Consider the following 25,539-nt stretch of genomic DNA (forward strand, 5'->3'; position numbering starts at 1 on the left):
AAAATCTCTATCCCATCCACACACTACTCCTTTCCCCTGCCGAGTGAGTCACGCCTACCCCGAAAGGGAAATGGCTTAATGGTGTAATAATAATAAAAATATTGAAAACTTCATTAATAATTGTATTTACATGTAAAATATAAATATCATCAAAAGGATTGAATATTTTGGTTAAGCTAGAAACTTTAATAATCATTTAAAAGTATTTTATTCTTCGAAACTTTTCTTAATGAAAAATGTAATTCTTTTCCGTCAAACATTTGTTTTTCAGCATTGAAATGGGAAACAAATATATAAATAAACAAATATTATAATATAATATAAATATATTGATATAAATATTAACAAAAAAATGTTAAAAACTCGTATAAATGAACATATAAATAATAAGAAAATCTAATTTGTTATAAATGTACACCGCAGTTGTATATTACCATAAATTTAATTGGCTTAATACTAAAATTCTTGATTTTGAGTCCAACTGAAATAAACGTGTTATTTCCCAAATGTTATATATTAAGAGCAACAAAACTAGCATTAACAGAAAAGAGGATATTCATACTTTGAATCACATGTGCAATCTAGTAATACTTGATTTAAAATCATAATTTCTTTCTTACGATATTTATTTTGTCACGTGATACGAGATCAGTTCCTGAAAGAACATGCTTCTTAATATAAATACCCTCTTTGCTTCTAATAATAGCCAGTCATTGTTTTTCTTCTCACAGACTGTGTTAACGTCAAATTTAATTCCTTGACCTGTTAAATTTCTCAACTTCATCTTTTACTACAAATATGAAACTTTAATTTAATTTTGTAAGGTAAATTTGTTTATATTTATAAAGAAAAAAGAACAAATATTTTTTTCATCAATTTCGGAAAATTTTTTTTGTGTTATACTTGTTTTATATCTTGATGTTTTTAAATAAAATTCTAGCCTGAAGAGGTCAGTGAGCCAATCTGACGAAACGTCGCAAGATAATTGTGAATTGTATTCATTTATAACCCCAGTGATCAAAAAAGAATAAATTTATTCAAAAATATTATGAAAGCTTATCTTGAATCGGAAGGTACTATTTTGGATTTTCATGTATCCCACAATTTAGCCAGAATATCAAAACAAAATTTTAAACGAAAGTCATTTGTGAAGTGGGTAGAAAACGGAACTTCACTTCGCTAACAACGATGACAGTGGCAAAGTGGATTAAGAGACGTTGCAAGGACGAAGATGTTCGGTATCTCCAACGTTCATTCACTCGTTTCTTGTACGTGAGCCAAGAGGATTACCCAAGAAACTCCGGTTGATTGTCCAGATACTTTGGCTGCCCATAGCTAAAGTAGATTTGAGTATGGCGCGAACGAAGACGCCAAAATGGAATAGCCTTCATTCCGTTTGTTCCCTAAAGGCCGATTGAGCGTAATCGCTCGATCTACATCAACGACTTAAGATAATCGCCTGGCGTCTACAGTTTCTCGATACAACTTCTTCCATGCATAATCCTGCTCGCTTCGGGTTTCGTAATGTACTATGTCTGCACATAATTCTCCCTGCTTTTGCCATTTGATAGAAATCAGACACTTCAAAATTAACGCAAATAAAAGAAAAACTATGGTGTTCGAAGGAAAGAGTGAGAAAACACTATGCAATATTTTATTAAATGATAAGAGAATTGAACAAGTTGATAAGTTCGTATACCTTGGTAGCTTATTTACTAGGGACGGAAAAGTTAGCGGTATACGGTAGCGAGACATGGACTTATCAAGAAAAAGATAAGAGTAAAATTAACGCAATTGACATGAGATTCATGTGCATAATACGCGCGAAAACTCTGATGGGCAAAGTAAGCAACGAGATAATTCTAAAAGAATGTGGTGTAGATGAGACGCTAGTAGGCACATGGGAAAGAAATCGGTTAAGATGGTTCGGGCTTGTTGAGAGAATTGAGAGAATTGAATGAGACCCTAGTTAGAAGAGACATAAGAAGTCACAGAAACACGAAAGCCTGCATGACAAAATGCATGGGCATGAAAGAAGTTAGAGAAGTATGCCAACCAAGTAGGAAGTAGACCCAAGTAGGGAACCTTACATAACGACTTTGTGAGGATCTTCACTTGGGGTGATTGCTAGAGAGATTGATCAGAAACCTGGATCGGAGCAGTGTTTCGGAACGAACGTGTTATTTACATAAAAAACACGAGTGAGTCACGCCTACCCCGAAAGGGAAATGGCTTAATGGTATATATATGGACACTAATAATTTGATGGAGACGTTTGGCATCTGAAAATGTTGTTCTCTACATAGGACTTAATTTTATTTTCCCAAGTAAGTAGCTTGAGTCATTTAGTTTCAGCCTATTACGAAACTTTATACGCAGTGCCTACGTAGTTTTTCAAAAACGTACAGACTGTCCAAATGTTTAGACTTGGACAATTTCATAAGGTTCCCCTATTTGAAATATTGTATAATTGCGCTAATATGTTTTGTCGGTACAATCAGCGAAACTGTTTTTCAAAATCAGTGCCGATTTTAAAGCATGAGTACTCATTAAAAAATGGAACACGAAGCTGTTTTAAAAACTCGTTAAAAAAATTATTAAATTACATATCAATTAAGCTCTAATCGAAATATTATTGACTGTTTAAAGTTAATATATCAAGTTACAAGTTTTTAAAAAATGAAATAGTTTCTGGAATTTCGTACTTTGAATTCAACTTGAGGGATATATTAGAAAAGTCTTAGAAAAATTCTTAAATGAATTTAATTTATACGACTGAAAATGTCTAAGTCTCAAATGTCAAGTTTCAGTCGGCGATTACTGATGTCGACCGCAAGGGCGGTAATCACCGGTAATTTTTCAGATTTTGTTTCTTAAATTAAACTCGCGCTGTAAGAGAGGACACTGATAGGAAAAAATCGAATTCAGCAGAACATAATCTGTGAAATCTCATCTTTAATATAAGCACAAACACGCTTGATCGTTTTAGTTGCATCTTGAGAACCCTTATAGATTTTGACGTCAAATACTATGTCGTATGAATTCTAAAATTCTTGAACATTTTTATTGTAACATTTCAAGTTGTATATTCTCTTTAAAAGGTAATAATATCTCTATCATGTCTATAATTCAGCGCGTAATTTAATGAGCTGTTTAACGGCTTTTTAAAAAAGTTTCTCGCTCCTTTTTGGAACGAGTTATCAAGTATGAAAGTCAGCAGTGATTTTGCACATTTTCTCGATAATCGTAACGAAACCCCTATAAAAACATTTCTTCATCCAAAGCTACACAGAAAATATCAAAATTTTTTTTCAAAAATGTATGAAATTACCAGACGCCAATTTTTGAATTCTTTTTTTAAGAGAGCACCCTCGGTAAAAGAATTATAAATGCAAATCGGTTAATGTTTGTATGGCAGTTGTATTGAAATGCATATGCGAGAATTTCAAATAACACACGTGCTTTCCCGAATAAAAATGTTTCGACTTGAGTTTGACTTGAATTGCCCCCAATCAAGATATGCTGAAGTCGAATAGGTCGACTTGAGCATGTCTCAGTTTTGAGAAGGAGCCAGACTTCAATTTATGCCTTGAAGGCAAGTTTCTATGCCTTAAAGACATCAATTTATCTCTTGAGTAGAATTTTCATGACTCCAACACGTGCGGTTTATAACATCGAGCATATATCTGCCCTAACAAAAAGGGTAATTCTACCAGTCATAAAAGCTAATCTTTGTTAATGGTTAAACAATCTTGTATATTTTTATACAATATATATATATTAAATCAACTTATTTATGGATTGTTCTTTGTATTATACTTATTTGACGATGATACCGAAAATGTTGTTTGTTTTTACGTATTTCTAAAAGCTCAGAATATCATTCTAGAAAGTTACAACTTAAATTTTTTCAACAAAATTTGGAAGGGTTATACTCGTTCATACCCACAGATTCTGCATTTTGTAATTAAAAATAACTAATTTATTATTTACAAATTTTTTCATTTATCAATTTTAATCTCATTTATGAGCCGAAAAAAGTTCGTATTGAGACAAGTTTACGCGGATAATCTCAGCCAAGACAAGACTCGTCTTGAGAGAAGTAAGCGTCGTCTTAGCCAAGACAAGGTCGACTTGGGATAAGTGAACGCCGTGGTACCTGTCGTGGCTAAAATAGTAAGAAGAAGGCCTATGCCTCGACTTAGTTTTGAGACGCAGTCAGACATCGATTTCTTGGAGACGAACTCAAGGCATAACCAAGTCGAACTCAAGTCGAAACATGTTTACTCGGGGTTATTCTAATTCTCGCCCTTGGCCGCCAGCGAGACTTTATTTTTCGCCTTGAATTGAAACTTAAGACATTGTCGACAAAAAACTCTCAAGAGCTTCGATAGTCATTAGTAATTATGGTAATTAGTAATGACTCATTAAAAATCCGCTTTAAATTTTACAGAACGTTTATATTATTTACGTTTATGGTAATTGTTTTTGATGTATTAATAGGTTTGTTTACCAAAAATAATTATATTCTTCGGGTAGCAAATTTAAAAATGTTGTCCATTTTTTCTATTTTCAAAATTTCACTAGATACTTTTAGAAAATCATAGTTTTAATCTCGTTACGGAAAATTTTATATGCCTGTAGTTCCTTGAGATTGGTGGTTTCCGAATTTTGAATTAGCAAATCATTTATTACAAAATCAAAAGCTTAATCGGTTGTGAAATTTAAATCCTCAACAGATGTCAACTGTTTGGTCCTAAATTAGCTACGTGTTTCGTTAAAATGGCTTTGCTCTGCGTAGTCCAGTGCAATTATAAAATTTGACATTGATGACCTCCAAGTTTATACATAGCCCGAGATTTTTCGCCATTAATTAGTGGTCAAATGAAAGTGTTAAATCTGAGCTCGCGCATGCGCAGCATTAACTCTTTGGCCGCCATGTTGAAAAACGTATTACTTTTTATTTGTATGGATTGCTCGAGTTCTATTCGTCCTACGAAGGCGAAATCAGGCTATTTCGATTCTTTAGTGGTTTTCCTAATTATATTTTTTTGGTAGTATGGTCCGTTTTCAATTTTAAACTTTTTGTCTTAAACTTTTTTTTGGTGCATCTAAGACAAAAAACCTTCTTGATAATGTTGAAGAAGAACGTTTTCCGTATATTTAAAAAAAATCATCCTGATAGCTCAGTTAGGCGCCCGCCAATCCTCTTTCTATACTCATGACGTGCTTAAACTGCACTATTCCATTCATTACTCGCAATAATTCAATATATTTAACCATAAACTAATCTTTTTAATTGACATCTAAAAAATTTACTATCATTGTATTTGTCATTCTTCAGAGTCGGTTATAACTTCATCGAAGCTAGTGTTGGCAGTTTGGGCGAGTTATCAAGGGAAGGTAAGTGATTTTAGGCGATTTAAACGCCGCCTTTTCAGCTGCGAGAGGATGTTAACAGTTACGAAAATGAGTGTTTGTTGTATTTGCTCTAAATCCTGGGAATCAGGGAATATCACAACTGTGAAAAAAGGAGTACAGACATTTATTGCGGCTAGTGTATCTCGGAGGACTCCAGAAAAGAGCCCATTTTTAATTTTTAAACATAAATAAAAATGACATCATTTTGTTCGATTCATACCTGAAATACTTTTTTCATACCATGACAAATGAAAAAATAGTACATTTTTAAGACATACTAATTAAAGAGATTGATTTATCGTTCAATATATTGAATAATTGCGAATAATTAATAGACTAGTGAAAATGAAGGACGTAATGAGTATAGAAAGAGAGTGAGAGAGACACCAAGCCCACCTCGACACTAGCAAGCGCCACGCGATTGATCAAACGAAATCATCATTGCACGCTTGACTTTAGTCGTGGATTGGCGGGCGCCTAATTGAGCTATCAGCATGATTTTTTCTTAAATACACAGAAAACATTCTCCTTCAACTTTACCATGAAGGTTTTTCTTCTTAGATGCACCAGAAAAATTTCTTACGCAAAAAAGTGAAAATTAAAGCACGACATGCTTTTTTCAAATTTCAGTGCCTATAACTTTTTTCCATTGCATCAAACGGGCAATAATACCTTATAATTGTGAATAGAAACCCCGCTAACAAATCGAAATAGCCCGGCTTCATCTTCGTAGGACGAATAGAATTCAAGCAATTCGCGAAAATATAAAGTAATACGTTTTTCAATATGGCGGCGAAAGGGTTGATGATGCGCATGCGCAAACTCAGATTTAACACTTTCATTTGACCACTAACTAATGGTGAAAAATCTCAGGCTATGAATAAAGTGGGAGGTCAAAATCTAATTGCACTGGACTAGCACGCGGGCTCCATACTTTATAGTGGTCAAAGATTAATGGAAAATAAAATTTAGAAACGAAAACTTTCGTAATTTTGAAAATATTGAAGCCATAAATTTGTAATATAATTTAAATTTAAATTATAATTATTAAAATATTGAAGCCATAAATTTGTAATATAATTTTCTTGCAGGAAAATTCTGTATGTTTGTCAAGAATTACACTTTTTGTATTAAGAGAAGTCTTCCTCGATTTGTCGAAATAATTTTTTTTAAAAACTTGTATTAAGATAAGTCTACCTCCCATCGTGAGCCTTAACCGTAAACCAGCCCCCTGCCTCGGCCGTGTATGTGTATGTAGCAGTAGTTTTCTTACGATCCGGAGGGGAAGTGTCGGTCAAACTAATCCAACAAATGGCGCCACAAAAAGTAGGTCTGACCTTTCCATTGAATTGTATTAAGAAAAAGCAAAAATAATTAAAAACTTGATGCTGTTTTCAAATAAACAAAATTAAATGTATGAAAAATAAGAGTAACTATAACTAATTATTTAAAAAAGGAAAAGTCATGAAAATATGTAGCTTAATATGAATAAAATTTAATTTTTAGATACATTTTGAAAGAAGTTTGAACTTCATATTTATGTGATTTATTTTGCTGATATTATTGATTTTACTACAACTTATGTTGCAAAGTAAAGAATCTTAGTACCTTTAAAATCATAACAATTTCAAGGTTTGAAGGATATATTATTTTAAAGTAATGGTAATTGTAATTAAAATGTTTGAGGGAATAATTTAGTAAAAAGTCAATAACAAAACTGATAAATGAGAAAATGGATATAATATTATTAAATATAATGTATATATTTATTTAAATTGAAGCGAACATCATATATTCATTTATACAGTTCAATATTTTATTTGTTGCTTAATCTTGAAAGCTTTTTTCTCGCTGCATTCAACACCTAATAATTTTCTTTCCAAATTTAAATTTAAAGGAGATTTTGATTTAAATATTAAATTATATTATTGCAAATCTCATGCCTAAAATAAACACACTATACGCTATTAAACTATTTAAACAAACGCACTGTACTCATGGCGCAAAGTTGAATGTAATGCACTTTTTTCATTCAAAAATGTCCGGAGCCTTTAAATTTCTTGTGATTTTGAATTTTCTTGTTTTGAATTAAAGATCATTAAATTCTATAGATCTTGACTGTCCGAACTTTTGTGTCCTCTATTTTTTTAATAATAATTTTTCCACTCACAGTATAGACAAACTAAAATTTTGTACATAACAAGTTTTTACGTTTTCATAAACAGAGCAGAAAAACTTCATATTGTCCTAAACAAATGTTTACGGACTCAAAGGATAGAAATAATTTGTTTATTCCATTTATTTTTTATGCACCAATTTTATGAACAAATTGACAAATAGTGTTATTATCGGTGGGAAGAAAAGTTTTTTTGCTAAAAGTGCTTCACAATGATGTAGGAATGACATTTAATAACAGAAATAATTCAAAGGTTTATAATAACCACTGATAAACAATTTTTATGGCAAAATTTTAGAATTTGATATTTTTCAAATTATAATTTCTTTCAATGGCCATAACGACTTCAGATATTCCTTAAAATAATAAATATTTTATAACGTTTGATAAAATATAAAAATTTAAATGTTTGTAAAGAAATGAGATAAACAAATTTTTAATTTTGGCCCTTTCGCATAGAAATTTTTTGTTTGTACTGGAAATTTTTTAAGCTATTGGACAAATGACTATTAGAAAAACACTAGAAAAAGTTAACAATAACCACTGTTATTAAAAATTCTCATGAAAAAATATTTCAACTTAAGGTTTTATCAAATTTAAATTTTCATTGATGGCCAAGTCGGTGGGTTATTGTCAAAAGATTTTGTATTGAGTGAATCTTAGCGTTCAGTATTATGATTTATTTTCAATCTATTACGATTGAAAACCCAACTTTTTCCAAGTGAAACTACCAACATTTGGAAATCGTTTATGTACATTGTTTATAAACATGTAAGTTGTTATATTCTAGTAAATATTATCAAAGATACATTTTTAGGAACATCAGCAGCCATTGTAGCGATTAGAGAAAATAAAAATGTTGATAAAACCTTACATTTGAATATTTTGCCACGAGGATTATTTATAACAATGGTTATTGTTAACTTCTCAAATATTTTTGTGACTAGCAGTCAATCGTCCAACAGCTTAAAACTTTTTCAGTGCAAAAAAATTTTCTATGCGAAAGGACCAAAATTTTGTATTTATTTATCTACTTTGTTTACAAAAATTTAAATTGTTATATTTGATCAAATATTATTAATTATTTAATAGCCTAAGGAATTCCTGAAGCTGTTCTGGCGATTGAAGGAAGTTATCAATTAAAAAATCTCAAAGTTTAATATTTTGCCACAAGACGTGTTTATCACAATAGTTCTTATAAACTTTTAAATTATTTTTTTATTAAATGTCTCACTGAGGTCTTATATATTATTAATTTTTTCATTAGCTGCATTAATAATTTTAACAATAAATAATTTTTTGTAACTAAAACAAGTAATAAAATCAATAATATCAGCAAAATAAATAATAGAAATATGAAGTTAGAACTGCTTTTAAAATGTATCCCAAAATTAAATTTTATTCATATTGAACTACATATTTTCATGATTTTTTCTTTTTTCAAATAATTAGTAATAGTGACTCTTATTTTTTCATATATATATATATATATATATATTTTTTTTTTGGTTTATTTGCAAACGGCATCAAGTTTTTAATTATTTTTGCTTTTTCTTCAGACCTACTTTTTGTGGCGCCATCTGTTGGATTAGTTTGACCGACAATTCCCCTCCGGATCGTAAAATAACAGAAAAGCGGGGGCGATAGACTTTTTCATTTAAGAAATCGACATTGCGCAAGCGCGAAAAATATATAACACTTCCATGTGAGTTGCGGACAATTTCTCCCGGAAACGTATGTGGGAATAGTAAAAATTGACGAAAAAACACTATTTCGAACAATTGGAAGTTAAAAAACTTCCCAAAGAAGAAATGTCTAAGATACAAGGAGAAAATCCATTGAAAAGAAAAAAGGTTGGTGCGCAAAAGAAGTGCTTTTTTGGAAAGTTCAAAAGTGATAGTCGGTGCAAGTCCTACTTGAAATGCTATTATTACTTTATTAGATTTCCAGCACCCTGTTTGATATTTCGAAAGGGTGATATTCCCGAGGGTTCATTTAAAAGACACATTAAAAATTGCGCGAAATGCAGTAAAAGTGATATGTGGGTGATGTTATGTGTGCGCAGAAACGAGTACTTTTCAAGCATAAAGAATGATTTTTATTGATCAATTACGTGTAATTTATTACATGATTTTTATTGTACGAATTTTCCGAGAAAAATGTTCACACTAAAAAAATCGCATTTGCATTTATTTCGGTAATTTGCAAGCTAGGTGAATTTAAAAACTAACAATCCACTTATAATGATAATATATCAATTCATTTTCAACTGCATTTATTTAAAAATGCTTTATCAACCTTTTTTTATATTTTTTAATATTAAAATTATTTCACTTTTATGCAATACACTATTTTTCCACTGTTGAAACCTTACGACTATACGCAATGTAAGCATAACCTGCATTACCCATACCGGTCAATAAGTGGCTGCTTCTTCCCTTTGGTACATTGTTTTCTGCATTTTAACCACCTTTTTAACTGAAAAATTGTACTTTTTCCCACCTTGTTATGCCTTATAATTCAGCACCTGGCACATCATTTTCATTCACTTTTACATTAAAATTAGGTGCGATAGTGCACATTTTACGAAAGATATGTCCGCAGTTTCTAAATGCTCGCTAAGTGTCATGGCGGCACCTACTCTTCCGCTCTTAAATGAACAGCACTATGCATGGGGCTGCCATACACTCAAGATTTGCATCTCCGGATTCTGAGTCTCGCCCACGGTGACCAGCAAAACATAACCGCCCTTAAGATGAACTCCAGACGAAATATTTTCATGCGGACTCAAGGATTAAAAAAACGGAAATGAAGCAAATCCATGACCTGACAGTTGACTTGGGTATGGAAGACCCCTTTGCAGACCACTGGTTTCAAACTTCAACGTTCGTCTCGCTTTCTTGACATAGAACTGACATTTCCATATAAACCACCATGCTCTATTTCTAAATTCAATTTCCGATGATAAAGGTATAAAAGGGCTTGTTCCATTACAATTCTCTTATTTAACCTGTACTTCTTGAGACGAGCTATATACTCAGTGCATAGTTCCTTCGTAAATCGCTTCCAATGCTCATCTCTATTTCCTATTATGATATGAGTACATGCATGTGGATTTGGACGATGACACTTCTGGTTGAAAAACGGATAGGACTAAAGATCAAATGCAGAAACCGAGTACGAGAACGTCGGTAGAAAACGGTTCAAGTTTTCCGGATCTTTCACTCTCGATTACATGCGCGACTTGGCTCAAATTTGTTTTCCCTTGGATTTCCAAAATAGTCTTAACATCAATATAAATTGATTAACCCAGCAAGAGGAATTTTTTCCTGAGGCAAACAATATAAATACGAATATTGAGTTAAAAGATAGTATTAGGAATAGTTTTCGACCATTTCTCCATCTAGTGCGGAAAATCATTAAATCATTAAAATCATTAAAAAAGGTAGAGTATTAGAAATGCACGGTAATGTTTGCTTAAAATTGTTTTGTGGCGTTTTAAACAATGATTGCACAATACAAATTAGTCTTTAACTAAAATAAAGCGTTTTAGACTGTCCATATTACATAGTAAAAAACACATTTCTATCAAAAATGTTTTTCTAGCAAAAAAAGACAATTATTTGAACATGTGATGTTACTTTTAATGCACTTTAAGCTTAAATGTACGTTAACCCCTTACAGTCAGACGGACATGAGATATTAAACATGTGATAGTTAGGTTATTTGGGGTCGCTAAATTCAAATTTCAGGTTATATTTTCCAAATTTAAATGTTGGATCTAATACGGCCGACATAAAATATTTGAAATGTATGAATCTGGGTAAACCTGGTGGTACATCGGTTTCTGGGGTCATTGATTTCAAACTGATATTGGATTTATAACATTTAAAATGTTCGATCCGAGATGATCTAAACCTGACCATCATATATTTGATCAAGATCCGAATATTTCTTATAATGCATGCCCCCTAACTATCATAAATTTCATCAGTGTGCGATGACTTTAAATGATTCGTGTATGCCATTGCGGATCCGCTATTTTGATCTTCAAAAATCGAACATCAAATTTGAATTCAGCTACCCCCAAAAACTAATTACCACTAATTTTATGAAATCCGAACATTTTAATGACTTATGTTTGTCATATTGGATCTGTCATTTTTAATTTTGAAAATAACATCAGATTCAAATCCGGCGACCCCAAGAACCTAATTTTGGTCAATATTATTAAGCTCTAAACCTTTTTAATAATTTTTATCCACCGTAGATCCGCTATATTGAATTGTAAAAATCCAACATCTAATTTGAACTTAGCGACGATAAATTAATGAGCGGAACGAAAAATTGAATTCAGATTATGGAAAGAATATGAATAATAGATGATTGGAATTGCAAGACGAATTCTAACACAACTTTTATGTCAGATTTGTTAGATAGTAAACAATTCATGTACCGAGAAGAATGCAACCCATTACTGCACAAATTAAAATGTATCTTTAAAATTATACTTATTTTTTTTCATTCTGACTTTGGAACCAGATGTCGCATCGCAGTTTAACCCTACCGTATAATATGACCAAATTTATAGAAACTGATGTATAGCTGATAATTTTACATTTAAAAATAATTCTTTTTGCTGATATTTGAAGAATAGATTGATGAAGATTCTTTGTTAAAAATCTAGAAGGACGTATATTGTATATTATACATCCTAGAAAGTAAAAATCAGAGCGGAAATAATTCTCCTGCTGCTACTGCTGGCCACTAAAGTGGATTGCAAATCAATTATGTACGATGTGTGTTCTTAGCGCTTTTCAACCAACGAAGTGTAAAGTTCGCTCATAGTATTTTTCTATCAGAATCTCATCGCCAATGCATATATGGACGCCGGCAAGTCAAGCGCAATGCTATACTATTATAAAATTCAGGTAATAATTCCAGTCTAATATTCTCTGAATGCATATTCTTTAGTAGATCAAGTGAAAATGTCTTAAGCGTATTATTTAAGGTTACAAATTTGCAAACAGCTTTTTTGTAGGTGAAAAATTAAAAACAATAGAGTTTCCAAAAAAAATAACCACTCTGGGACTATCAGACTATAAGGATATTACGGAATAAAGACTATAAGGAATCAAAACATTCAACTTCCAAATAAATAACAGAGTCGGGGCTGGCTTACACTAGCCTTGATCCTGAATCGGGGGCCTCCAAACTTGAACAGTCAGCAGCGTTGAACCTATGACGCAATATACGCGCATAAGTTACTGTTGACTACCCCCTTGTCGCTACGCGGTTGATGTTGCACACATCGTTGAGACCCACCTCTGAAATCAAGGGACGAGAAGCTACTCACTGGGAGATTCCCGATCACTCTCGCGATCGGGAATCTCCGGGAGAAATCAGATCCGGCTGTAATTGGTGGCGTTCGGATGGAGTCGACTGTTGGTTTGTCTTACTGAGACAGTCTATGCTCTACGAAGGTGTGCATGTCTAATGGAGAATGCTTTACAGTTGGCAAAAGATTTCCAAAATTTTTAATTTTCTTGTCAAGGGTCTCCAATTTCACTCCGAAACTGCGTGGGCCAGAAGTTCTATGAACCCGTGAACCAAAGGTTCTTTTATCAGGAGTTGAGTGTTATTACGCTTTAATTTTTTCATCAATTTCAACAAACATGAGGCTCCGAAAAAGTAAACACGGCAATAAGTATGTTTCATTCATAAATTTGTTTAAACAATCAGCATCAAATCTTTTACGGTTATTTTTTTTAGGATAAGTAAGCTACAAATATAAAAATGTATAAAATATGAGTTTTCTCTCAAATAAAAATATTCCTTTTCATGCTTTCAAATTCTTATTTTTATTTTTCCATACTCGTTTTCTATACCAAAGAGGTATATCATTGATATAAGTATAAAGAAATCAAACAGTAGCGACTGATATGACGTAACAGACTTCAGATATTGGAGCGATTGAGATTTATGCAATCACAAGGGAGCAGTAATAAAAATATGCATTCCTAATGTGTAAAATATTATTTTATATTTAGCATTTTTAATTTATTTACGAATTTCTCTGTTTGTTATTTTAAACATAATTTAGTTTTAACCTCAAATTTTTCACGTTTTGTTTTCTTCTTTCCCTTTCAAATTTTACAATATACTACTTTTCTATATTAAGCCATCAACATGGTTTGAGAAAAGTTTCCACCCTCTCGCTTACTTTCAGATTATTATCTAAACTTATGCTGCTCTTCGATCACCCGTACTGAACTTCATTTTACTTCTCGTTTTATGCTCTTGAACTTTATTCTGATTCCCATATCTCTTTAACTTATCCCATCTTTCTTCGTATGCTCCACGAATTGAAGGTCAGGGGTTTTAAATTCCTATGTATATTATTTCAGAAATATTTGGTGAATTAGTAAATAACCAAATCAATTAGGATTTATATTTGTTAATATTTTTGTATTACTTTCGGGAAGAATTCACCACTTACATTGTTTACAAGTAGCGCAGTGATCAACACCTGTTATGAAAAATCTCGCTGTGTTTTATCCAATAAAACTTTGTATCTTGGGTTCCTTTTCTCTCTCTATTTGTACTGAGTAGCGCTAGAAATTCCTGTAAGGTATTTGTATATTCACTCGGGCATTACTCGGGTACCCGGAAAATCAGGTAATACCCAGATATCCGGTTACTCGACGGATTTCTCTGGATTTTGAATATTGCTCATTCGAAATCAAGTTTTAAACGCAAAGAAAACAAAAAATAAACGCGAAATAGTTTCATCAACGTTATTGAATTTTGGTATAAAAATATTTTGCCTGAAATGACAGTTTATGATATAATAATCCCATAATGTTAATAATAGTAATCCCATAGTTACCTTTCGTGTTACTGTTTTATTGATAACCGAAACTTACGCGGGTACCCGATATTGAGTTTATTACCCGGGCACCCAAGTAAGACTCTTGCCATCGGGTACTCGCCGGAGTAATCAGGTTACCGGGTATTGGCGACGTCAGAGTCCTAGTTTTTGACTTCTGGAATTTTCGAACTATCCTCCATATAATCTTTGGAAATTCTGTATAAATGACCACGGTGTCATAAATATTTAAAAAATCACCATATTTTGTCTTTCACATTTCTGCTATCTTGCACTCTGCTCTTCTGACACTGTACTGAGAGATTCGTGCGTTAAAAAGTCAGAAAGAAAAACGAGAAGAGGCCTGCAGTATTTCGTGCAGTGGCCGAGATTAAAGCTGACGTAATCAGGGCGACTGCCAACGCGGCTTTTAAAAAAGCAATGAATAGAATCCCAAGGGAATCCGCACAGTGCAGTGAACATTTTCTGTATTCTGACATTAATGAAACCAAAAATTAAAATATGATTGGCCTCTATCGCAATAAGCCGGAATTTTTTTAAAAGAAGTAATGGCAATGAGTTAAGATTGAACCTTATTAGCTCCATAAAATTGAAATGTCAATTCAGAGAACCCGCACTACTAACAAAATATTTTCTTATTTATCAAACCATAAATAAAATTAAATTAAATCATTAAAATAAGAATTTATCAAATAAATTGAGGAAAGTGTTTGAAAGTTCTTTATATTCACATTAAAACCGTAACAGAACAAAATAAAAGGATATATTTCTGTAATTTTCGTGCATATGGAGCAGTTTACTGTTGCTTGACACCTGAGATATGAGATGGTGCAAAAATTTCTACCCTACATTGAAATGTCTACTTCAGTAACGCTTGTACAATTTCAAAGTACTTCCATGTTGACTGTCCGAACTTGAGGAGCCCTTAAAGATGAAGAGTGCAATTTCCGATGAGGCAAGTCTAAGGCGCGGACCATGTAGAGATAACCAGCCAACTTTGGCACTGCGACTGCGACACACTCGAAGGCTAACGAGGATGGCCCTGCTTTCGGTGAATATTCATAGTAAAGAAATAGTCCAAATGATTCTAAATGTGGATGCGTTAACAATATATAAATTGTGCTGTTTAAAGTTATGTCATCTTGTAAAAGATAAATAACTAATCGCAGAATAATAATTTATACTTTGTGAAGAAACTAAATTTTTGGTAAACAATTAAATTAAATTAATTCCCTTAAATTAATTAAATAAATTAAATAAATTCCCTTATTTTCTTGAATTTCGCCAATTCCATGAATTTGATGAAATCCATGAATTCCGTCAATTCCTTGAATTGCATGAATTCCACGAATTCCATGAATATTGTTAATGCCATGAATCTCGTGAGTTGCGTGAATACCATGAGCACCGTGGATTCCAAGAATTCCCTGTATTCCATTAATTCCGTAAATTTCACGAATTGCGTGAATTCCGTGAATTTAATTAATTTCTCGAATTCCTTGCACTCCATGAATTTCATAAATTCCCTGCATTTCATTATTGCATTGAATTCTATGAATTCCTGGAACTCTATGATTCCTGTAACTCAGTGGATTCCTTGAATTTTATTAATTCCGCAGAATTAATAAATTCTGTATATTTCTAAAATTCCACGGTTTCCTTGAATTCAATAAAATTCCATGAATTCCATTAATTTCTTAAGTTTCTTGAATTCCGTGCATTTATTGAATTTCATAAATTCCATATATTTCATGAATTCAATGAATTTCATGAATTTCATGAGTTTCACGAATTCAATAAATTCCATGAGTCTCACGAATTCTATGAATTACAAGAATTATTTGAATTCCTTAAATGCGTTGAATTCCTCAATTCCATTAATTCCTTGAATTTCGTGAATTCCGTGATTTCCTTGAATCCTTTAAACAGTTTCAATTCCATGACTTCCTTCCATTCCATGAATTCCTTAATTCCATGAATCCCATGGATTTCGTGAATTTCACGAATACCTTGAATTCTATACATTCTTTGAAATCCATGAATTCCTTGAATTACGCAAATTTCTTGCCAGAGCGTGACATGACGCGTAAGGTATTTAGATTTAAGTAAATTTTAACCTACCCAATTTTCTTCTCACTATGATAAACAAGTTGCATAAGAAAAGTAAAATCTTCAGTTTGAACTTTTTTTAAATTTGATTAAATTTTTTTGAATTGTGCTTTATTTACCATTCGTTTTTCAATTGATATTATATTATTAAACGAAAACTATAATTATTATGAACAAATTATATGAGCAAAATTTCAATTTAAGCAACTTTAAAGAAGAAGATTTTCTTCTTTCTCCAGCAGCGGGAAATTAAGATATCAATGAAGTCTTTATCGTATTCACTACTTTTACTTGTTCTTATATTAATTTTAATTTCTATTTAAGGAAGTTTCATTGAAGGTGTATCACTCCTCATTTCAACATTTGTTATCTTTTAATATATTCGACAGAATATCTGTTTCGAATTTTACTAAGCAATAAATAAATAAGACACTACTAACAAACTATTGCTTACATTTTAAATAATCTGTAACGGCATTTGAAAATACAAAGAAATAAAAAGGCAATATAAATATAAATAAATAATAAATAGAAAAATGTTGACATTTTTTTATGAATCGAAAATGTACGGTACAAAAATATTTTTTTATGGTTAAACAACTTTGTATATTTTTATACTGCTTCAGTCTAAAATAAAAGTGAAATATTATCTACTTTTTGAGATACAACCAGCCATCGTCGTATTGAAGTCGAAAATAAGACAAAATAAAGTCAAAATGAAGTCAAAGTATTTTTACTAGGGCGTGTTGAACAATTCACTATCGCTTATACTAAAAATTCTAAATGATTGGGTGTATAAGCAAGTAAACTACATTTCACAAATTCGTTTAATCAATTACTAGATCTTATGCATACATTTATACAATTCTGTCGTAAACTACAAATATTGTTCATGGTACAAACAAGACTTTCAGGATATTGTAAAAGGCTCAAGGAATTCCGAAAGGTTTGTATGTAAAGAGTGTAGTATGAGGAACGTTATTCCTTGGCCGGGGCATTCACCTGTGAAAACCATCTTCTCCCCGAACTGAAAACAAAGCCTCGAGCTAAAGAAAATAAGGTTTTATCCTTCGACCATATTCGTGGCTTTCGTAGTAAAGTGTCTTTTTCTGACACTATAAAGGTGATACTCATTCCTTCCCTTATTCAACTTCAATAAGTCATATTTTATATCAACTTCAGTTATTTCAAAGTACTGACATATTTCGAAATATATTAAAAAACTGGTTATCAAGTAAGGATTAATGGTCCTATCCACATCACTTTAATGTAAAAAAGATTTAGAAAGGCATACAAAATAGTACCGTAAATAGTATTAATGAATTCTCGAGTAGGCAGCAATTCATTTCTTAGACAAACGTAGTTTAAATTCTAATAATTTGTCGTTTTTTAACGAACCTCGAGCGGATAGTTAAACGGCTCGGGTTATTGTGTTCATTCGATGGCCTAGATCAAATATCCACCTTTAGACTGGACTTTTGAAAAACCAGCTTAACTGTGAAAAGTTTTTCTGTAGTTTTCCTCTCCCTTGGCCCAACGTTCATGCAAATTCGAGTGCTTCTAATAAAAGTCGGATGTCGACATAGGTTACCAATGGTTGTGATTAAATTCATACAGTGATTGTATTGCCCACATTATTGAAGAAAAATGTCCATTGCCCAAACCCAGTGAAGTGGAGTCGTCTGGCGGTATAAATACTTATGCTAAAGGATTGCAATGATACTTTAGAAGGAGCATTCGTAGAGAGATGAATTTTACATAGGTTTCTAAATAAATAAGTGTACACTAAGTTACATCGCAGTGCTACGAGACTTTAAGGAACTAGCCTAACAAGAAAATAATAATGACAATAATAATAACAATAATAATAGTTATTCTTTTTAGGTTTTCTATTTCCAATTTTATTCATTAATAGTTCCTTTTTAATAAGTAGATTCTGTACGTTTCCACTTATCGGTGTTTATTAAAAGTGGAGAGCTGAATTTATATTTGGACTTTAATTAAATTGCCTTAGACAAGCATATGATTCTTTAAACATTTAATTGTGAATTAGCAATATTATCCTACTAACAAGCGTCCATATTCTCGAGCCCCGAGGAATTCTGAGAATCAAGTTTGAAACAACGACAACGCTCTTGGTTAAGGAAGCTAGGTGGACTTATGCTGTACCGGATTTCCGTGAACAAATCCGAGTTCCGAGGTTTGCGTTCTCCTTAGAACTAAATCTGAATAAGACTATACGTATATGTAATCTGATTTGGACTGGCAATAATAAAATACAAAGCTTTCCTTTTGAAAGTTGCCTCTTCTAGAAAGCTAATAGATTTTTATTTCAAAATTAAATTTTCATGCAATTCCAAAAATATTAATCTTACACAAAAAAATCTCTTAACCAAAGTATCATCTTTATGTTGATAAACATTTCTCTTCTACCAAAATTGATTTGAAGGAAACTGAGAAAATTCAGCTCTTTAAACTTTTCTTACGAATATTAAGTTTTTCATTGCCTTTTAACTTCTGTAAATTTAGCTAAATATTTAGTATTTATCCTACTTATACTGGTGATTCAGAATTTAGTCTGTAAATTCTCATCGAATGTGACTCGGACTAGACATAATTATATAATTTTTGTAACAAACTTTGTTCCTAATCAAAGTATGTAGGAAATTAAATTTGAATTTACATCTGTCTGCATATTCTTTCTTTAATAAAAAAGTTTTAAACTATATGAAAAAATATTTCTTCACTGAAAAAGAGACTCAAAAACGAACGCCAAGAAATACAGAGAAAAGAAATAGAAAAACTAATACCTGTAAAGGGGTATTCCGTCGCTATCTTTAAACCATAATATCATGCTGACGCTGTCTCCTGGCATTGGAGGTGTAATATCACAAGGAAGTTCTATCTCATCCCCTTCTGCTGCCCACACCAATCGCATCGGCACTGCAACAATAATAAAAAGTTAATTAACCAAAAGTTTCTGAACGTCTCAAAGTTTCGAATTTTGCTCCATTTGTGTGCTAACCTCTGATTCATGCGATAAATAGCCATTACAGAAACAAAGTTTTATTTTAAATTGGTAGGATTTTTTATTTAACCAGAGACGAAAGCAGAAGCTATGATTAAACCTCATCATTTAACTTCCTTAGTGGTTCAATGTACCGTAGAGACCAAATCTTGAAATAAGGATAATTTAGGAATTTTAACAAAGAGAAAAAAAAAAGAAAGAAATCGTTGCGGGTAAAAGTCTGGGAGTAATCTCAAACACAAACAAAAAATTCCAGGTAGAAATACACCACCGGCCCAGTACTGGCTTCGAATGCTTTAATTACAAAAATATGATTTTCAAACTATTTGTTTAATTTTAACACCCACTATTTCTATAATCTAAAGGTATAACAAAAAAAGTATTTAAAAAATAATAAATAATTGACTGCGAGTATTTTGTCAATACATATTAATGGCACTGCTTAGAATGAATACATATATTACATTTTTGAACATTATATTACAAATGAAATTTATAACGCCAAGGGGGACCGAACCTACATATCTATACCTAAATCTATCGCCTCGCAGTCGAAAGTGCTAACCACTGTGCTAAACCGACAAGTTAAAACTTGGTGAAAAAGCCATCCTCATAAGCTACAGTTCAGAAGAGTTAAAGTACCAAATTTTGAGCTCTCTTTTTCTAATTATTTATTATTATACGACGTTATGTAAATGTAAAATACACAGACTTATAACAGGAATATCAATCAAATAATTATTAAATTAATAATTTAAATCGACTACAATTTTTTTTCGTGTAATATTTTATTTTTTCGCGTTTTAAACAATTTTAAAGGTACGATAATAACATTTAATGAGCATTTAAAATTTTTATAGATGGAACTTAAAAATTTTACCACGTTGCGCAAAAATTTTTGTAATAACAATTTTCTTTAAACCTTGTGTAACTTTTTGCTTTTTAGGTGTTTTAGACTATTCTGCCCCGGTCGTTCAGCCAACGTTCTGCCAGTACTGGGCGAAACATCGGCTGTCTGTACTGGTGGGCAGTACTGGGCCCATACTGAGCCGGTGGTGAACTCCTGCACACTACCGACATTTCCACTTAGAATGAAGATTGGTAATGATAAAACGAAAATGTAGTGAGCTTTTCTTTTACCTTTACCGATATTCCATTTTTTGCGTACGAATATTACTTTAACACTTTTAACTGAAACGGCTTTTACCTTTTTTTGTGAACTAAATATAAGGGAAAGATTGGGGTTTCGGGGAACTGTCCGTGAAGCCTGTACCTCATAAAATTGCAATTCTGTATTGTTATACAGTATAAATTCCCTCTTCAACGAGGGAAAATTCAGCCGCAAATACTCATTTACACATGCCTCGTTTTCACCACCACCATTCTCTACTTAGCTGTAAGAGTGAGACGAGATTTTTCCGTTCTGAGTGAGGCGGCATAGTAGTGAAAACGAAACACCTTGCAAATGAGTATTTGGGACCAAATTTCCCCTCGTTGAAGACCCCTGTGATAGCTGAAGTTCGAAGTCGCACCCGACTCAGAAGTTATTATCGTCTATGTGTAATAATGAATGTGCTGTACCTACAATGAGCCTATTGTAAAGACCTTCTATATTCAAAATTCCGCGACCACTTTGACGGAGTCACGCGATGTCGAGTGATTTGAGCCCGTCCTTCGTTAATGGAACCGCACTAGATAAATAGAGGACTACCGGAACAGCAAGCATATTCATTGCAAATACTTTGCTCCTCGTTGACAGTTCGGAGGACCAAACCTATCGTATGAGATATTTTCATATGCATCGGAGGGAATTTTTTGTATATGTTACATCCTGTCACGCTTTCACTTACTTCTTGTTGTGTACGTTAGGTTAATGTTTAGGAATCCCTAATAATTTGTTAGATTTAGGTACAGGTGCATATTTGAATTTCTGTAGCAGTAAGAATTTAATTTTTAATGAATGAGCATGTCTTATTATAGCCGTTAGGCTCTAAGAGCACGTAAGAAAGTCTGATGTATCGCGGTTACATGTAATTGTACTTTTCACAAACTTTTATTCATATCATCATTTAAATTATATTTCCTACGCACTTATCTCCTGTATATTATCATAATACATCCCCCTAAGCCTATCTTTAACGTATCACACGCATTATCTCAACTTAACTTTCATAAAGTTTTTCGACTCTTTCCTTGCACGCCTTAATTCTACCTGTGGTTATAGTATTTGGAGGAAAGGGTGAGTATACAATAAGCTACATGTTGAGAGAATTAATAAAAAGGTTACATGTTAAGAGAATAAATAAAGGAAGAAAGAAATTTTTTAATGTGATTTTGGCATGGTGAGAGAATGTAAGAAGAACGACTGACGAAACAAGTGTATTGTAATCAAGTAAATTTTAGTGTTCCCAGAGGCAAACCGAGCAAATAATAGTCGGAATGTGTGAGTAAGGCCCTGAACAAAAAGATATAAAAAGCCATCGAAGCAAAAGAGCTTGTATAAGGAAATTTATGGACGTAAAGGAAGCTGAAGAGATATGACAGGACAGGAAAGTGTGGCGACAAATAGTTTATAAGAAACACATGATGGAGAGTGTCAGTAGAGTGAAAGACGACTGAAACAAAGACCTTGGATACTAATTGGCCCACATGGAGAGCTTTTCATTATGACTTTGTGAAACTCTTAGTCTGGGATGCATACTAGAGAGATTAATCAGCTATTGTGTTGCAAAACAGACTCGCTATTTAAATAAACAAATAGAAATTAGAGATTGTGCTAAAATGCAATTACTTCCCCACTTCCCCCCTTATAACGCCGCGTGCCCTTCCCTTCTTCAGTCCTCTCTTGTGAACCACTTGATCCCCGACAGTATAATGAAGCAAGATCCGAGTGAGTCACGCTTATCCCTAATTATATAGGTTACACATCTATAACCAATATCAATTTATTATAATTTTACTGTGTATATTAATTAAAAGCAAAACTTTTTTATAAAATATGTGAAATAGAAATCCTACTAAGAATATAGTTTGTATTTTAATATTTCAATTTCATTCGATAGTTATTGTTTATTATCTTAAACAATTTATACCATGCATTCAATGATTATTTTCGCATTTATTTAATTATGTTTTTTAATTACTCGAATATTTTAAGTTAAAATTATTATTCTCTGAATCAATTCAAATACGTAACAAAAGTTTACAGCGCTAAGATTGCGTCAAGCTAGTATTGCGTGAATAGACTGTCGTGATGAAAACTGTACTGGATTTTACATGATTCAAGACTGTCACGAATTTTTCCCACATTGGTTGTAGAAATACGTGATTATAACGTCTTGGTTAGTGTCTGGATATCTTTATAACATGAAAAGTCAATTTCAGGCTATCTGAAACAATTTAGTTGTGTTGCTCAGCTTAAAGTCTGCTATTTTTATCATAACTATTGGCTGAAATTAGACGTATCGAATAATTTTGGAAAAACATGCCATACGTTTGGCAAAAAAGATGTAATGTTTCAACTTTCTAAAGAAAGAAGAGCATAAGATATTTTTCTTCTGATGCACGTTTCGAAGAAAAGTTCGGAACTGGGACACTTGAATCGCAGCAATCAAAATCCAAGACCCTTAAAGAGGAAAACATGAACCCTGAATAAAATTTTACAAAGTTATGTCAATAAATATACCAAAGAAACCATGATATACCATATGAATATGCCTGTGACGTGAGGTAAATGTTACTAATGATATTTTTTGTGAGCATCGTTTCACTCGAAATTTTGTATCTTAAGTTAATAGCGTAGAACTTTTTTTTCAAATTCGAGGTGTTCAAAATTTAATAGTTGCAAAAACAAAAAGCTGATTTTGCTATTTTAGGACTTGTCAATCTACCAAGCACCATTTAGTATTACTTAAAATAAAGAAATAAAATGACAATTTACCATAAGGTATAAAATTGTGTCTAATAAAAGAATGATATATTGATTTTACATTAACACCCAATTAAAAAGCAAAGGAGAGTGAGACTATATGTGTTAAATTTTTTATTAAGATAGTACCTACATGCTTACTCCCTAATGTGGGGTTAGCATTCTAAACTCTGAAAAAAGTGGTGCTACAGGCCAGCACAATACGAGATTGGAGAGTTTAGACTGGCAACAAAATAATCCTAAACCTTATCGAAAATTTATTTAATACTTTTTCAAGAAATTATTTATAAAAATATATGGACCTGAAATATTTCACTAATGAAATGAATTCTTAAAGGTGCGAATACTTACAATCTCCTTATTTGAGGGCAAACAAGAAGAATTTAAGAAGAACCTCCGTTTTCTGTAGACGTTTTAAGCTTTCAACGTAGTGAATAATTTTCAAACTGGGTAAAACATTGCTTTGCTTTGGTTAAGGAGACCGCATGCTTGTTTCGCTCATCGTAAATTTCTATTTCGGCAATGGGAGGGAAGGATCTTGGTAAGATTTTAGTGCAAAGCCAACCAGTGCCCGCTTGGCCAATGCAGCTTTAATATAGACATAGTGAGCGCTAATATTTTGCAGCGATAAATGGGTGCACATAAAAAAATAGTTTTAGGGTAATCAATTGGCAAATAAAAAAATATAAAAAAAATTTGTTTTTCTCTATTACTGAACAATTTTCCACGAGGTTTAGAAACCAATACAATAAAACTTTAAAGTTAATTGATATGAATTTATTATCTTGTTCGCATTTGATCAAATTGGATATTGAAGTGAATCGAGCTCTTTTATCATCATATTTAATCCTATAAATTAGGCTGAAAAGAGGTACCATCCCATTCCTCAAACGCACTTAACAGCAAAATAGCTATGTAAAAACCAATAAAGCAGATTCAAATACAATTTATGATGAGAGAGAAACACAATTTTCTGACGGAAAGATTCTTCGAGATACTGAATGGAATGCACGGAATAACTAAAAGCATTACTTTAAGTCAGAATCTTTACCTGAACAAATCCGAAAGATCAAACAAAGGAATGTTATACATTTCCCTGAGATTCAAGAAGCAGATGATTCTCTAAGTTCTTTCATCTTTCAGAATTCGCTTTGTCTGTAGAAATATTATCCTTTCTACACATCATATTTATCAGGAAACGCTGGATAAAAAATAGAATGCAATTTTGTTTGTGTTGAATAAAATACGGTATCCTATAAAGTATACACAATTAATGTCGGTATCCAATTTCCGAAGAATTAGGCTCTGGCTTACGCATGTAGGCTTTGAGAGGGCCCGAAAGATGGCCTGCTCCCATGCACACTTGCGCGAGACGCTTCGAAACTTGAAATTATACGCTCGGTTCAAGTGCTCCTTATTTTGTTATAAGTACGCGATTTTATTGACATGCTTTTTTAGCAAATGAAAAGTTTATTAAAAAACATTATTTCAAAGAAAGCTCCACACTGCTTGGCTGTGATTCCTATTTAAATATAAAGTTAACGAGGGGATGACTGAAAAAATTAAAAATATCCCTGCTCCTGACTGTTACTTTCTTTTTAGAAACGTTTACAAGACATGTGTACGCGCATTGTGATTATGCGCAGTAAGAGCCCAAACTTGTAAAACATTAAATCGTTTATTGTGAAGTAGTCAGTTTTTCCATATTTTGGCCGCCATTTTGGCAATAATTTTTATGTAAAGTTCGAATTCCTTGACTCCAAACATCCCCTGACTTTTCACGAAGGTACCGTCAGTTCTTTCAAATTTAGTGCGCCGTTTTGTTTTAACAATTTTTTACCCCAAATTCGAATTTTTTTATCCTGAAAATATAAGGATACTGAGTTTCGAGAAAGTTTTCTCACTGTATGAATTTTCGACAACTTTTCGGGTGTGCGTACGGGTTCTTTGAACCTTCCTGAACAACATGCCTGCTGATGGTTTTCGAT

The 25,539-nt window shown here is 32.4% G+C and overlaps 1 protein-coding gene across 1 annotated transcript in view; it reads right to left on the reverse strand.

Moving 5' to 3' along the window:
* The window catches only part of LOC117173711 (protein turtle homolog B), a 510,915-nt gene that overhangs the window by 249,910 nt on the left and 235,466 nt on the right, over nucleotides 1–25,539 (reverse strand). Inside the window, exon 3 of the mRNA XM_033362353.1 lies at nucleotides 19,406–19,538. Coding sequence (XP_033218244.1) covers nucleotides 19,406–19,538 — 133 coding nt within the window. The remainder of the gene's footprint in view (nucleotides 1–19,405; nucleotides 19,539–25,539) is intronic.

Source organism: Belonocnema kinseyi, chromosome 5, assembly GCF_010883055.1.
Source record: "Belonocnema kinseyi isolate 2016_QV_RU_SX_M_011 chromosome 5, B_treatae_v1, whole genome shotgun sequence".
In the NCBI taxonomy this organism is placed as follows: Eukaryota; Metazoa; Arthropoda; class Insecta; order Hymenoptera; family Cynipidae; genus Belonocnema; species Belonocnema kinseyi.